Below are 15,024 nucleotides of genomic sequence, written 5' to 3'. Positions count from 1 at the left end.
AGAAGTTTTTAACTATGCTGCTGCTGATCCCACTGTTACATCCGAAAGGCAAGATACTCTGAGTTTTGCTTGTGCCTCTCTGAAACTGCAGGAGTACTGCATAGCTTGTTAAGGCAGAGCTCTCAGACTGGCTATGACTGAGTAAGTGTAAAGAGGCTGTGGGTAGTTATTCTGTGAAATTCTTTCCCTGAGCCACTTGAGTCTGAGGGCAGATCTTCATATAAAATGGTGCGTCAATGCAGCTGCTACACTTTAACAAAGACTCCATAAGCCAACAGGAGAGAGCATCTCCCTTTGGCTCAGTTATTCCACCTCCGTCTCCCGCTGACACAGCCCTGTCTACAGTAGCACATAGACAAGTATAACTGTGTTGCTCAGGGGTGTGGATTATTCACAATCCCAAGAAACATGGTTACACCAAAGTAACTCTCTAGCACAGGCCAGAGATCAGAGAGGGTTTTACAGTCTTTAAAGTATGACACTTCAAAAATTTGCCTGACCAGGCCCTCCGATTTTTGTCTTTGCTTACTCACTGCAGCTAGCAAATTAAATGTTAATGAGCACAGAAGTGTAGCCCCTTGGGTAGGATGCATGAAAGGAATCAAACTTCTTTAAATAAAAAAATCAACGCGCTGAGGCATTTTAGCATGCAGACATGGCACCAACAATTACACTGAGAAGTGAAAGAAACAATTGACTACATTGGGGTCTCTAGACCAGCACACTTTAGGGTGTGATGGGTGCATGGAGGTGGTATCAAACTTTCTGATTACTGGTACCTCCTGGTTAAATGGAGGAGTATTTCTGGCTATCTGCATGCTAATTTTTCTACATTACTGGGTGGAAGAAAGATGTGTTGTAGGTTCATGAAAGCTCAAGGTGCAAGCATCTGATTAGACTATGGCATACTCCTTTTGAGCTTATGAATACTCCTGAGAGCAAAGGATATAGATGTATCTGTTAATTCCAGTGATGTTAGCCCAGAAGTAGTGAGTCATGGTAACAGACTTGAATGTGGAGAAGCTATGTAAGAAAGTACTTGCCCTAGAATAAAGTAAAGGCAGTTCTTTTTCCTCACCCCTCCTCCTTTACTCTAGCCATACGCGTTTGAAAATATTGCTCACAGGCATCTGGTAGCCTCCCCTTTCTTCTCCTCCCCACGGTGGTGGGGGATACGTGCGCTCAGTGTGCTGCCCTGCCTTCTTCCCTCCCTGTGTGGGGGCGGGGCCTCAACAGAAGGGGTGGGGCTGGGAGCCTGCGTCTCCCAGCCCTAGCTGCACCAACCACCCATGATATTGCACTTTCTACGTGTGCCTGCCCCTCTGGCAACAGAAAGAATTGATATTTGGCATCCGGAGCAGTGTTCCCTCTAATTTTTTCCATCCATGGACGGAATAAATTGTTGTCTGCCAAGGCATGAGTGGAAGTGTACCACCAGGAGAAACACATGCTACTGGCTGTGGCCAGCTGTGGGCGCGCTGCTATTCAGAATCACCTGAATCTCTCCTGGGCAGCCACCCAAGCACTCAGCGGAGAGGGAACACCCATCAGGAGCTAGGCATTTAAAGGCATTTTTGCACACTTCTCATGTCAATAGAACAACGTGTCAGTCCTAACTGTAAAATTTGCATCTGGATCCAAATATCCAAAATGTTGTGGTTGATTAAAGCTGGTGTGATGACTTTCAGTGTGTGCATCAGTCTTGGCTCGGTTCATTATGGAATTGGAATCATCCGTGCTGTTTAGATCAGCGCTTCCGAAAGTTTGGGGGTAGTCAGAACTGATGTTACACATCATTTGGATGATGCATGTGCAAAAGAATCCAAATCCATAGTGCCTAGACATACTGTGGTGCCAATTCTTGTTACAAATGTAGTTCTAGGTTTGTGTTCATGATCAAGGGGAAATTTAGTAATAGAGTTACCCACTATTCATAAGGGTTCTCTAATACAAGAACATGTGCCTCCTTATATGGCTCTCCTCTATGGTCCTCTTCCTGTCTTTTTCTGTGCATACTTAATTCTAACATGTTGCCTATTCCTACCATAATTCCTTGAATAAAACTGATGTCTTAGAATTTGAAATAAACCAAGAGATGTTGGGAAGGGTATAACCATTTAAGGTTTTTTATGCTTCCAGGCTACGTCTATACTGCAGCCTTCTTCTACCAAAGCTTATGCAAATGAAGCACAGAGTAGAATATTGCCATGCTTCATTTGCATAATTAATTAACAGCTGTTTTTGCGCAAGAGGCTTTTGTGCAAAAAGGATCTGTGTAGATGGCTCCTTTTTGCGCAAAACTCCTTGCACAAGACTCATTCTTCCTGAAAAAATGAGGAAGAACGGCTCTTGTGCAAGAGGGGGTTCTTGCTCAAAAAGGAGCTGTTTACACAGCTCCTTTTTGCGCAAAAGCCTCTTGCACAAAAATGGCTGCTAATTAATGATGCAAATGAAGTATGGTGATATTCTACTCCGCGTTTCATTTGCATAAGCTTTTGCGAAAGAAGGCTGCCTTAGTGTGCTATCAGAAACCTTTCGTAGGGCTGTTGTTGGAACAGTATTGCGTGCCAATAAAGTACCGAGCATTAATTAGGAGTCCATTGAACATAAATTATTTAGAAAACAAAATATTTAGTGTATTCCAAGTAGAAAGAAATGATATCTGGTTGCCATGAATTTTCTAACTTGCACATGAGTATCTGCCTACTTGGAAAAGATCTGAGTTGGAAGACTGAAGGTTACTGAGCTGATTTGTTCTTTGATCTTGGAATTTTCTTTGTGTGATTCAATAAAAATGTAGTATGTAAAGGAACCCAAAGTGGTGCTCATGATGCAGCAATGCACAATCACCTGGAAGACTTTAGTTTGTCTCTTGTATTGGCAAACCAACAAAAATGGGCTCAGTTGCATTTTCTTTTCTAAAAAAAAGTGCATATCCCCTTCTCCTACCTTAGTGTCTCCCAGTTACTGTCCCGCCCTAAAACAAAAGTGCAAAAAACCAAAAAGCTTTTTTGAGCAGTTTCAAAAGATGCAGTGGGGTTGTCCCATAAGGTCATAATGTGCCCTGCAAACTCTGGGCTGATGAGGCGTGTTGGGTTTTAGTGCTCTTTGTGTATATTGAGGTTTTTAGAACTTCACAAGCTTTCCTCTTGATGCAAAAGGGGTGACCAAACCAGAAAACAGCCAGTCCAAGCTAAGTTTAGTAATATTGTATCGCCCATCTCTCCAAATGACTCATCAGAAGCAACGCTGATACTACAGTCTATTGCTGACAGAGGGATTTTGTTTTCAAAGTCCATTTGTTATGTTGGTCTGCTCCTGAAAATGGAGTGTGATAGTAAAGTCCAGCTAGTTAGTGGTCTCAGTGACTCACGGTGTGGAGAGGGCAGTCTGTGGCTTTAGTTTAAAGGATGTAGAGCAAAGCAACGCATTCTCAGGAAGGGATCATCTACACTGCAGATGCCAGCGGGCTTTCCAGCACGAGTGGACGGACGAGCTTGCTGTGCTTGAGCTGGTGCACTAAAAGGAGAAGCGTAGCTGGGGGTAGCACGGACAGCAGCTCAGACTAGCCACCCAGGTACAAATCCACCCTAACCCCCTCAGTGCTTGCTGGGTATATACAGCCAGTCCAAACCACCACTGGTGCTACCCTGCCCACACTACTCTTTTTAGCATGGGAGCTTCAGCAAAGGTCGCGAGTGTCTGTCTCCCTGAGCTGGGACGCATGCTCCTAGCTTCACAGCTCAGGGAGATGTATCCTGAATGGCTCTTTTAACAATATCCCTTGTTTAGTCCCATGTCACCTTAACCACACACACAGCTGGATTTCTTAGGGTATGTCTACATTTGCACCCTCTTTCTAGAGAGGGAGGCAAATGCAGCTGAGCGAAATGGCAAATGAAGCGCGCATTTGAATTTCCTGTGCTTCATTTGCATAATCGCGGACTGCCGCTATTTCGAAATAGCGTTACTTTGAAAAAAGAAACGTTGAAAAAAGAAACGCTGTGTAGACGCGGTTATTTCGGGAGAAAACCCTTCTTCCGAAATAACCGGTAAACCTCATTGTCTAAGGAATAAGGGTTATTTCGGAAGAAGGGTTTTCTCCCGAAATAACCGCATCTACACAGCGTTTGTTATTTCGAAATAGGGTATTTTGAAATAGCGGCAGTCCACGATTATGCAAATGAAGCATGGAAAATTCAAATCCGCACTTCATTTGCAATTTCACTCAGCTGCATTTGCATCCCTCTCTCGAAGGAGGGTGCAAGTGTAGACAAACCCTTAGTGTGGGGAGCCACGGTGGCTGTTCTGTGAAATGCAGCTGCAGAAACCAAAGGTTGTCCTTCAGTTTGAAAGCAGGGTTCAAGACAGCAGAGAACTGCTGTCAATTCCAGGCTTCAATTCTTGCTGGAGTTCTGTGAGATTTAAACAGGTGACCTAACAGTTCTCAAAGGCACAGGCAGCTTGCATGTAACAGACTTGGAGGGAGGCTTTCCAAGGCCTTTATAACATATGATCAGCAGGGAGGCGGTGGTGGGGCCCTTTCTGCACTGTGAGCCCCTTGCTGGTCCCAAAAGCGGTTGCTCTAATTTCCCCCTCAGTGTTTCCTTGCTAGCCACTATTCATTATTGAAGTGAATGCCTGCTGCGCAGCCCAGTATGTGCCTGGATTTTTGCCAGTTCTTTCTATGTTCTGATATTTTAAACTGAGTGATTTGTATGCTGATGGAAAGTATTGGATTGGCAGCCCCAGAGACAATGTGTATTAGCAGAACAGAGAGCGCGCAAACCTCCCCACTCCGCACCCCATGCTGCCCAGCTCTCAGTCTAGCATGAGTGGGAGGGACCGCCTCCCAGGAGCAAGAGAGCAGTTCAGACTCCATGTCAAGTGAGTAATGTGACAAACCGCATGCTTGAGGCTTATCCCAAGGGAGGCAGGTGCATTTATTATGGGTATTGCCGAGGAGAGGTGGGTTGCTGTACAATTGCAACAAAAAGTGTTCATGTTCTGGACTGCACAGCCATAACTCAGGCAAATGCCAGTGCTGACAGGAGAGCTGGATGAGGAATATCTGCATCCATTTTGTGCGCATTCTATGATCCCAATCCCGTAGGCCTCACTAAAGCAAAATCTGACGAGCGGGCACAATTTGGTGGCAATAACTGAAGATGCCAAATGGTTAATGACCTCCATGAAACGACCTTCGTCAGTGAGAGTTTTCCTTGGGATGCTCAGGGAGGCCAGCGTGAATAGAAAATGCAGGCCAAGCCCACTCCCAGTAGATTCGTTCACACTGTGAGCTCTGCTTCTTCCCAATAATCAATACAAAGTCTGGGCTGGTTTCTCACCTCTAATTGAACTGACCAGTATTGACAGACCAGGCATTGACTGGCCTGACAGGATAAGATAATAGTTTCCTTAGGATGCTTGCAGGCTGTCTGCTGCTGCTTAAGGTTTCGCCTCTTTGTAGGCGGTGGGCACTGAAGCTTGGTACCCAGGACTGAGAATGCATTACTGCTGTCATTTCTGTGCAGCATCGGGGCGGCCCACAGTAAAGGGAAATCAAATCATCCTGCCCGTCTTGTTGCAAGTAGCTGTTGTGCTCAGCCACTGACCTTCCGCAGTTCCTGTGCTAGGATGACCCCAGCCAATATCCTCTAAATTCAGGTAAACTCCTCCAGTTAGAAGGATAATAACAGACCTTTTTCTTGTTCGCATTTGTTATTGACAGTCACCTTGTTCCACTGAGCTGTGATGCAGGGGAACAGAGGCAGGAAATTCACTGAGACCTTAAATCACCTGCCTCCCTCCCTCCCCCCTGGAAAATGTCATCTATCATGAGGTAAAGTGCCAGTCAGAAGAGCTGGAGAGAGCGAGGGACTGTAGCCCTCCTGTGGTGCTCTTCTGTCTTGTTGTATAAATGCACGTTTAGGCAGGCAGTGAATAAATCCCCAGGATTTCTTTGGAAAGCAAGGGTGATATGTGCATGTGGGCAGCGGCCACTTTCCACACCTTAGTGGGTTCCGAAACTGGGGGGCATGAAGAAATTCCAGGGGGGGCACAAGGCGACCCAGCCCCCCTCCTCCATCAAGTTTTGCTGCCCCGGTCAGTTCCTTTTTTTTTTCTTCTTAACAAGTTTTGCTGCTATTTTTTTGGGGGGGGGGGGCGTGAGGGTTTTTCAAAAATCAAAAAGGGGGGCATGATGCTGAAAAGTTTGGGAACCACTGCTAGGGCTTGTCTCCTCTTACTGGGAGATCAATCCTGCAGAGATCAATCTCCTGGGCTTTGATTTAGTGGATCTAATAAGGACCCACGAAATCGAATGCTGATTGCGCCCCTGTCGACTCCTGAAGTTTCTCCCATCGACCTCAGCCTTAGTCTTGTTCTCAGCTAGTGTCTTCACTGCAGAAATGGTGGAGGGTTTCAGTGATATAATGCACATCTATCCTGCTGTAAAATCCTGGTAGAGGCAAGATGAGGCGGCTTGGCCAGGTCGACCAGGGGAGAGGACAACCGTAGTGACCTCATATAACTAGCTCCTGGTAAAAGCCGCAGTGCCTTGTCCTCACTGCAGGTACATCTTTACTGCAGATAACTGGGGTCTGAGTACCTGGGTTAGTCTAACTTCAATGGGGCGTTCCCACTATAAAGCTCCCCCTGAGTTACTGTATCCTTGCTGCTTCTGCCATTGCCCATGTGTCTGGGATGCTCTGGTGAATTCCAGGAGAACGCGCCTGCCCTTGTGATTGTGAGAAGGCACTGGAGGACTGTAAGCACCAAAGTGATTTATCCTGCATCCTCCCTGCAAAGTAGGCAGGTTTGAGCCAGAGTTAAGCAGGTCAGGCTCTTATCCACATGCCCAGGCAGGCCAGCTAGCTTGGGCCTACAGCACCATCTCAGAGGCTTTTCAGTATGGATGGTGGTAGGGGTAGGGCTAAAATCTGGTTGAGCGCCCAGGTTAACTGTGCAGTGAAGCACACCCTACGTTTTACAGCAAACTAGTTACCACACATTAGTGAGCTGTGAATAAAAACACCTCTTTCTGGCAGCTAACATCAACGTTTTCAAGAAAGATTCAAATCGTGAGATCAATGCGGATCGCAATCCTCCAGCATTCTAGGCTCTCCAGCTTCTGGGGTTTACGACAACTCCCTCCCTTCCTGGACCTGATCCTGTGCAGTTAGTGGGTGCTGCTGCCGAAGTCAAGTGCCTCATTGGCTGCTTTCAACTGTTGATGTACTGGAGTGGGGCAGTAAAGGGCTCCTAGAGGGGGCAAAGCTCAGAACATTTATTCCCTTGACTCCCTTTGTCGACAAACTCAGCATTTGCCTCTTAGGACATGGTGCAAGGCTCAAGTTTTAGCCTTTCCCCAGAGAAGGGGGTGTGTGCTGTGAGAGAGCTGGGTGGACAATCAAACTCTCTTTGTCTGTGTAGATTCTTGAGTTAGTATCCTTCCTGTCTATTGCTGTCCTTTGATCCTGATCTGCTTCTTTTTAACTATCCAATCTTCAGGTGCTTACAGATTGCCAGTTCTGCCTACTTGTTTTTCCCTTTGATATTTTCATACCCTCTGCTCCTTGTTTTTTGCCACCCCCCTCCTTTTTTTTCCTCCCCCCCCTCCCTTCTCCCCTATTTATTTTGGGTCTGCACAGCCTAAATTCAAAACTGGTCATCTGAAGAAGTGGGCTGTGCCCACGAAAGCTCATTATACCATCTATATGTTTTGTTAGTCCATAAAGTGCTACCAGACCATTTGTTGTTTTTTAAGTTTATGCTGTACAGACTAACTCAGCTATCCCCTGAAACTCTCGAAGGTTGATGTAGGTCTCTGAGGCTATGTATAGACTGCAGGCTTCTTTCGGAAGAAGCTTTTCCAGAAGAGTTCTTCCGAAAAAACTTCTTCCGAAAGAGAGCATCCACAGTGCAAAAGTGCAACATAAAAGCGATGTGCTTTTTCAAAAGATAGCGTCCACATTGATTGGATGCTAGCTTGCATTTCAGTTGTGATTACTGTGGACGGATAGGCCACCAGGGCACCTGTGCTTTTTCCTGGAGGCCTCTTCTTTCGAAAAAACATTCTCTTCTGCATCCACACAAGCCTTTTTCCAAAAAAGCTTTTTCAGAAAAAGGCTTCTTCCTCATAGAAAGAAGTTTACCTATGTCAGAAAAACCCCTCCGTTCTTTTAAGTTTCTGTCAAAAGAATGCAATGACAGTGTGGACGTAAGTATTGTTTTTCTGGGAAAACAGCTGTTTTTTTGGAAAAACTCTGCAATGTAGACATACCCTGAATGTTAACTGAGCAGCATATTGACTAACTGAATTCTGAGCCATGTGGCTGCTGTGTCTTTCATAAATGGGAACTACACTTCTTACCTTAAAAGTCTGCCTGGCCCTGGCCTGCTTGGAATGGAGAATGGAACAGAAGGCTCTGCTGAGCGAGTATAACTAGCGAACTGGGAAATTGGGACTTGATCCTGTGCCCAGTCATTGCAATGGTATGAGATCCAGCTCTGAGAGCTCCTCTTATGGATCGTTAACAGCTCTTGACTTCCTGGGAGTTCTGTTGGAAAGAAAAAAAAATATGGATTAGTTGGATTCTTTTTATTTACCTTTTGTCTTTAAGGCTGAAAGGTTCACACAGGCAGAAGTGACACACACGAGGAGGGGAGACGCACACTCTCCTCTATGCCTCTCTCACAAGAGGGGAGAGACCGACCTACCCAAACCTCCCTTCCTGGCACTCTATGCTCTCCATTCCTGGCTGGGCTCTGGTGCTGTGTCTTCCCCATGGGGAACATGTGGGGTCACTGCTCAGATTTCTGTGAGCGTGGAATGTGGCCAGCATCAGGCTTCTGGCACTGCATGGGGGTATGTCTACACTACCACCCTAGTTGGTGAAGGCAACATTGGCCATCCCATCCGTCTTCCTGCCCTACATTTTCTTGCGCTTTGTTCACGGTTAAATGCCGCACGCGGTAGAAATGGAATTTGCTGTAGAAGCCACACTGATAAAGTGTCTATCAGTATGTAGGCAGTTAAACTGCACCCATTTCTCTTGGAAGGCAATCTACATGGACTAATTTCACCATAGAAACAGCCACCTGATTTAAACTAGGACTCCCCTCCACATCAGAGGTTCCTGCTGCTCACCCTGGCTTAATTTTAATTGTTCCACAAACCTGATGGGCTTCTCTCTGAGCTATTTAGTAGGAGTTGTGGTGCTAAATCCCAAGCATGACAATTAGCTTGCTCTGGTACTATGTCCTCCCGGAAGCCATGGCGGAGAGAGCTGTTTGCCTAATCCCTCAAATGAGAAGGCACGCTTCCTAAAGAGAACTCTGTGATTTGAATTCTGTCTAGAGAATTTTTTTTTAAGCTGGCGTCAGACATGGCATCTCCTACCTATTAACCTAGACATGCTATGTGGTCTTATCCTGCTCTAATAGCATGTGATTAAATATGATTCATCATCCTCTCTGAATAAACTGCTAAGCACGTGCAAGGAGAAGAATGTCAGGGAGTGAGGCAGATACAGTTATTTCCATGCCAGCTGCTTTCTCCTGTAAATTCAGTTTATATTAAGTGCTGTCATGCTGTAGCAGGCCCGTGCCTCCTGGTTTAATGCAATGACTAATGCTTTCTACTACACTTTAATGAGCCTGCGTAGTTTGGGAGACAAAGCGGCTCTTGGGGGACTGGCAGTAACAATGAGATTGTAGAGTCGCCAGTGGATATCAGTGACTTTGAAGGATGTGGACAGTCTCTGCTTTGGAGAGAATGAAACCTCACACCAGTGGATGTGGGGTAAGAGCTCGTGCCAGGTTGTATTTTCACGGAACTTGGTTTTGGCTTGCCTCAGAAGTGCAGGGGAGGGTAAAGAGACCGGGCAGAAGTGTCTTAATTGTTGCTGCCTCCTTACAGGCAAACTTATTTCATGATGGGAAGCCAGTCACTCACAGGGTGCTGCTCACTCCCTAAAGAAAACACAATGCTGCAGGTGTGGGTCTGCTCAGAAATGACTTCAACAAAGGCACTGCTGGGGCTTCATATTTTGTTATCTGAGGCTACGTCTACACTACGAGTTTTGCCGGAAGAGGCAATGCAAATGAAGCGTGGATTAGCATTTTCTCGCACTTCTTGTGCATACTCTCTTCCGATCCATTTTTGCACTAGGGGTTTTTGCACAAAACAAGCAGTGTGGATGTTTCCTTTTTGCGCAAAAACCTCTTTTTGCACAAGATCGGAGGTTTTTGCTCACGATCCTTATGCCTCAAAAAAGGAGGTATACTGATCTTGCGCAAAAAGGGGTTTCTGCACAAAAAGGAAACGTCCACACTGCTTGTTTTATGCAAAATCCCTAGCACAAAAACGGATCAAAAGAGAGTAAGCAAACAAAGTGTGAGAAAATGCTAATCCATGCTTCATTTGGATTGCCTCTTCTGGCATAACTCATAGTGTAGACATAGCCTCAGAGGGTATGTCTACACTAGCCACCCTAGTTCGAACTAGGGTGGCTAATGTAGGCAACCGGAGTTGCAAATGAAGCCCGGGATTTGAATTTCCCGGGCTTCATTTGCATAATGCCGGGCGCCGCCATTTTTAAATGTCCGCCATTTTTAAATGTCCACTAGTTCGGACTCCGTGCCCGCGGCTACACGCGGCACGAACTAGGTAGTTCGGACTAGGTTTCCTAGTCCGAACTACCTAGTTCGTGCCGCGTGTAGCCGCGGGCACGGAGTCCGAACTAGCGGACATTTAAAAATGGCGGCGCCCGGCATTATGCAAATGAAGCCCAGGAAATTCAAATCCCGGGCTTCATTTGCAACTCCGGTTGCCTACATTAGCCACCCTAGTTCGAACTAGGGTGGCTAGTGTAGACATACCCAGAGACTGGACCTGATCTGTTACAAGTAAATACATTCACTTCCAGCTTCGAAAACTTGCCCTAGAGCTGAATCAAGCTAGGCTCTCTTGGGCCTATGTGATATTCCGGGTGACAGATTTTGCAGGCCAAATAGAAGTGGGGTTTGCACAGAGGTAGGAACAGGAACTTCTTAATAATTGCAATTGTCAGATCTGCGTGTGGCTCTGCGGGACGAGAGAGATCAAAGCTAAAATCTTTCCCCTCCTGGGTGAGAGGGCCAGGAACACTGCCCAACTTTCTGTTTAGCTTGGGCGGGCGGGGGAGAGGGGGCTACACGCTGCTCTGGGATGAGATGCAGCTTTTTTTAAGTGGCCCTGCAATACATGCTGCTAGCAGTAGAGGCCGCCAGAGATCAGGTCTGCTGCGCCAGCTGGTGCTCTGAATTTCCTGCCCAGTCAGTCTTTGCTTCCCCGCCCCCCCGCTCCTCCCCACCTGTGTAGGCATCGAGGCAAAGGCCAAACCTGCATCTCCCCCCATCTCTTTCTCCAGGCCTGAGAGGGGGCAAACTCCAGGCCCTCTGACTTGATGCTCCCCAGCTCGCTCACTTCCTTGGCCAGGCATCACCTGATTGAGTAGAGCGTGTGTGGGCTAGTGGCAAGGACTAGAATTCATACTTAGGTCACTTGTCTGCTCAAACTCATACCAGTGTTTTGAAGGGCAGAAGAGCTGATGTAGAAAAATCGAGGGATGGCATGAGACAGTGAAACTGGCCAACTCAGGCTCCCAGGGATTCATGACGTCTTCTTCTCAAAGTTCAGCTTGCTAAGGGTCCGGTGCCTAATTTGTGCCAAGCCTTGGCAATTCATAGCCCTGGCACCTCTTTCATTACAAGGTATATGACTTACCCAGTATTTCTCAGGTCCTTCAGGGCGGGGGGTAGGAGGCTGGGAGTGTGGGACTGCAGGAGTCAGGGCAGAGGCTTGGGGATGTAGGGGGCTCAGTGCAAGAGGTTGGGAGTGTGGGGTGCAGGAGTCAGTGTTGGAGTGAGGAGGAGCTCCAGGCAAAGGGGTAGGGGTTTCAGGAGTCAGAGCAGGGGGTGAAGGGGATCAGGGCAGGGGGTGGGTCTGCCCACCAGCTCTTCTTTGGGGTTTTCACAGGGCAGTGGGGGTCATGTGGCCTGCCTGCCAGCTGCTCCCTCAGGCCAGCCTGAAGCTGTGCAGCCCAGTCGGCAGCTTCTCCTTGGGGCTGGCAGGGTCCGGCTGCTGGCCAGTGGCTGCTCCCCAGGACTGGGGTGCTTGCTGCCCCCCTGTGGTCATTCTGGGGTATAACTGTCCCTGCTATCACATCCCTCCTTTTCTGTTTGATGAGAAACAATCACATTCCAGGCATATCCCACTGTCCTGGCACAACCCAACCCCTAACCTTGCTTTATGTTATGAGAAGAGGAAGCTGCCTACCAAATTGGGTGGTCCTAGTTCTTACCATTTAGGAGGAGTTCTTGAACAGACAGACTCACAAATGGACGAACACACGGACGGATTCCCAGACGCTCAAACTCTCTCAAATATATAGTAGATGAAGCACTATAAGGGTCCACTTTGTGGATTCAGTCTGGAATTTCAAAGACCTCAGATCCCCAGACTCTGAGTTCTGTATGGTTTGGGGTTTTGTAATGTTATTCTTTTTAGATTCTTTCACCAACTCCATGTCCATCACCATGGTTTTTGTCTCTAGCATGGCTAGTATCTGCAGTTCTGTAATGGTGATTTGCCAATCTGTGCCTGCCTAGAATGAATAATAGTAGGCCACATCTTCTCATTGGACATACCCACTGCCTCACAATACTGCTAGTTCCCCCTGCTTGATACGGGAAAAAACAAGGCTGAGACTATGTCTAGACTGCAGGCTTCTTTCGGAAGACGCTTTACTGGGAGAGATCTTCCGAAAAAACTTCTTCCAAAACAGGGCGTCCACACTGCCAAAGTGCATCAAAAAAGCGATCTGATTTTTTGAAAGATAGCGTCCAGACTGAATGGATGCTATCTCGCATGTAAGCTGTGATTACTATGGGCAGAATGGCCATGAAGGCACCTGTGCTTTTACCTCTTTCCTTTTCTTGCAAAAGAACTCCTTCTTCCCTGTCCACACACGCCTTTTTCCAGAAGGGCTCTTTTGGAAAAAGGCTTCTTCCTCGTAGAAAGAGGTTTACCAATGTCGGAAAAAACCCTCTGTTCTTTCGATTTTCTTTTGAAAGAACGCGATTGCAGTGTGGACGTAATTGAAGTTTTTTTTGGAAAAATGGCCTTTTTTCCGAAAAAACTATGCAGTGTAGATGTACCCTGAGGAAAATGAAAAACACTTGCACTTTCCATTGAAAACCCAATTCATAGGCTTCCAGTGTCTCATTTAACGGCAGCGACATTACGTTTTTCAAAGAAACATCAAATTAATTTGTTTTGTCAAAGGATTTATTTTAAATCCTCATTAATATCAGAGAAGTACATGGGTTTCTCCCATTTTAATAGGATTAATTTTAGAACCACCCCATGGATTCTTTTCCTCATGTAACCTACATGAAATCTGCTTATCTGATCTAACTAGGCTTTTCTCTCATTGATCACTGACAGCAAGAAAATTAATTTTTTGAGGAGGGAGAGCAGAATAAAAGGGATGGATCTTCTCCACCTGCCCAGCCCTTCCCTTGCATTTGCTTTCGTTGCTCTAAATGAAGCCAATATTTTCCCGTGTCAACAGTCGCCAATTATTCAAAGCACTTACTTTGGTGTTTGGTTCACGTGATATTGCTCTTTGCTACCCAATGTGGAAAAGCCATCAGAAGCATGGATAGTTTAAATAAAGAAGACCTGGAGACACTTGGTAGGGATGTGAAAGGTTAACTGGTAAGTTTCTACCTTAATGGATGATACTGGTTCTGGTTAACTGGTGGGGGCTGGGGCAGCTCCTTGCCTGTCACAGGCAAGGGGCTATTCCAGCCCCACAGGGGGCCTGCCAACAGAGGGAGGCTGCTCCAGACATCTGGAGCAACTTCTGTCCATGGCGGCGTGGGCCTGGTCCAGATAGGGCCAGGCTGGAGCAAGCTGCCAGTGGTATTAACGGATAGTGTTGCCAGAATGGGTGAAATTTCAGGTCTCTTGGGGTATGTCTACACTACCCCCCTAGTTCGAACAAGGGGGGTAATGCAGTCATTCAGAGTTGCAAATGAAGCCCGGGATTTGAATTTCCCGGGCTTCATTTGCATGATGCCGGCCGGCGCCATTTTTAAATGCCGGCTAGTTCGGACCCCGTGCCACGCGGCTACACGCGGCACGGACTAGCTAGTTCGGATTAGGCTTCCCTCGTTCCACAAGGCGTACAGCTAGTAGCCACGCGGCACGGACTAGCTAGTTCGGATTAGGCTTTCTGTTCCGAACTAGCTGTACGCCTCGTGGAACGAGGGAAGCCTAATCCGAACTAGCTAGTCCGTGCCGCGTGTAGCCGCGCGGCACGGGGTTCGAACTAGCCGGCATTTAAAAATGGCGCCGGCCGGCATCATGCAAATGAAGCCCGGGAAATTCAAATCCCGGGCTTCATTTGCAACTCCGAATGACTACATTACCCCCCTAGTTCGAACTAGGGGGTTAGTGTAGACATACCCTCAGTGTTCCTTTTATAACTCAAATGGGTCTGTCACAGGGCCAGCACTCCCCGCAAGGCATCTCCAGGTGGTCACTCTGGGAACCAACTCTTCAGCCCCCTTTCCTCCTCAGACTGTGCCCTTTCCTCCAAAGAGTGTCCTAGGTCAGGGCCCCTGCGCTCTGGGGTCCTCCACTCCCAAGGAACCCCCAGTTCTCCTACACCCACCTTGCCTCAGTGACTCGCTGCCGGTCTTCATCTTGTTCCTTACCTCAGGGGCAAGCTGCCATCTGAAATGGCCACTCAGCTTTGCAAAGGGTGTGTGTGGCCCTGCTGCCTTTTCCTATCCTGGCTGCCTCCCTACAGCCCTAGTACACGCAGGCCTTGTCTCAGGCCCTGTGCAGCAAAGGAAGTGGATAGGGTTGCCAGGTGTCCAGTTTTGAACCATCCAGTATTTGAGCTTTCTGTTTGGGAAACAAACTGAGTAAATGTAAATGAGAAAATATAAATGTCCGTTATTTCTAAA

At 47.2% G+C, this 15,024-nt stretch overlaps 1 protein-coding gene across 3 annotated transcripts in view; it reads left to right on the top strand.

Moving 5' to 3' along the window:
• The window catches only part of SPNS3 (SPNS lysolipid transporter 3, sphingosine-1-phosphate (putative)), a 112,674-nt gene that overhangs the window by 53,408 nt on the left and 44,242 nt on the right, over positions 1 to 15,024 (top strand). For 2 of the 3 annotated variants that reach the window (XR_012896992.1, XM_075904315.1), the window contains one exon: positions 3 to 1,244. Coding sequence is in view for 1 of the 3 variants with exons in the window: in XM_075904315.1 (XP_075760430.1) it covers positions 3 to 62 (60 nt within the window). In the remaining 2 variants the exon portion in view is untranslated. Of the gene's footprint in view, positions 1 to 2; positions 1,245 to 15,024 lie in introns of those variants that run through there. The other variant, XR_012896993.1, reaches the window with a different exon arrangement.

This window comes from Pelodiscus sinensis, chromosome 21 (genome assembly GCF_049634645.1).
Source record: "Pelodiscus sinensis isolate JC-2024 chromosome 21, ASM4963464v1, whole genome shotgun sequence".
Lineage (NCBI taxonomy): Eukaryota > Metazoa > Chordata > Testudines > Trionychidae > Pelodiscus > Pelodiscus sinensis.
Note: the sequence above shows the minus strand (reverse complement) of the source record. Positions and strands in the feature narration are given on the sequence as shown.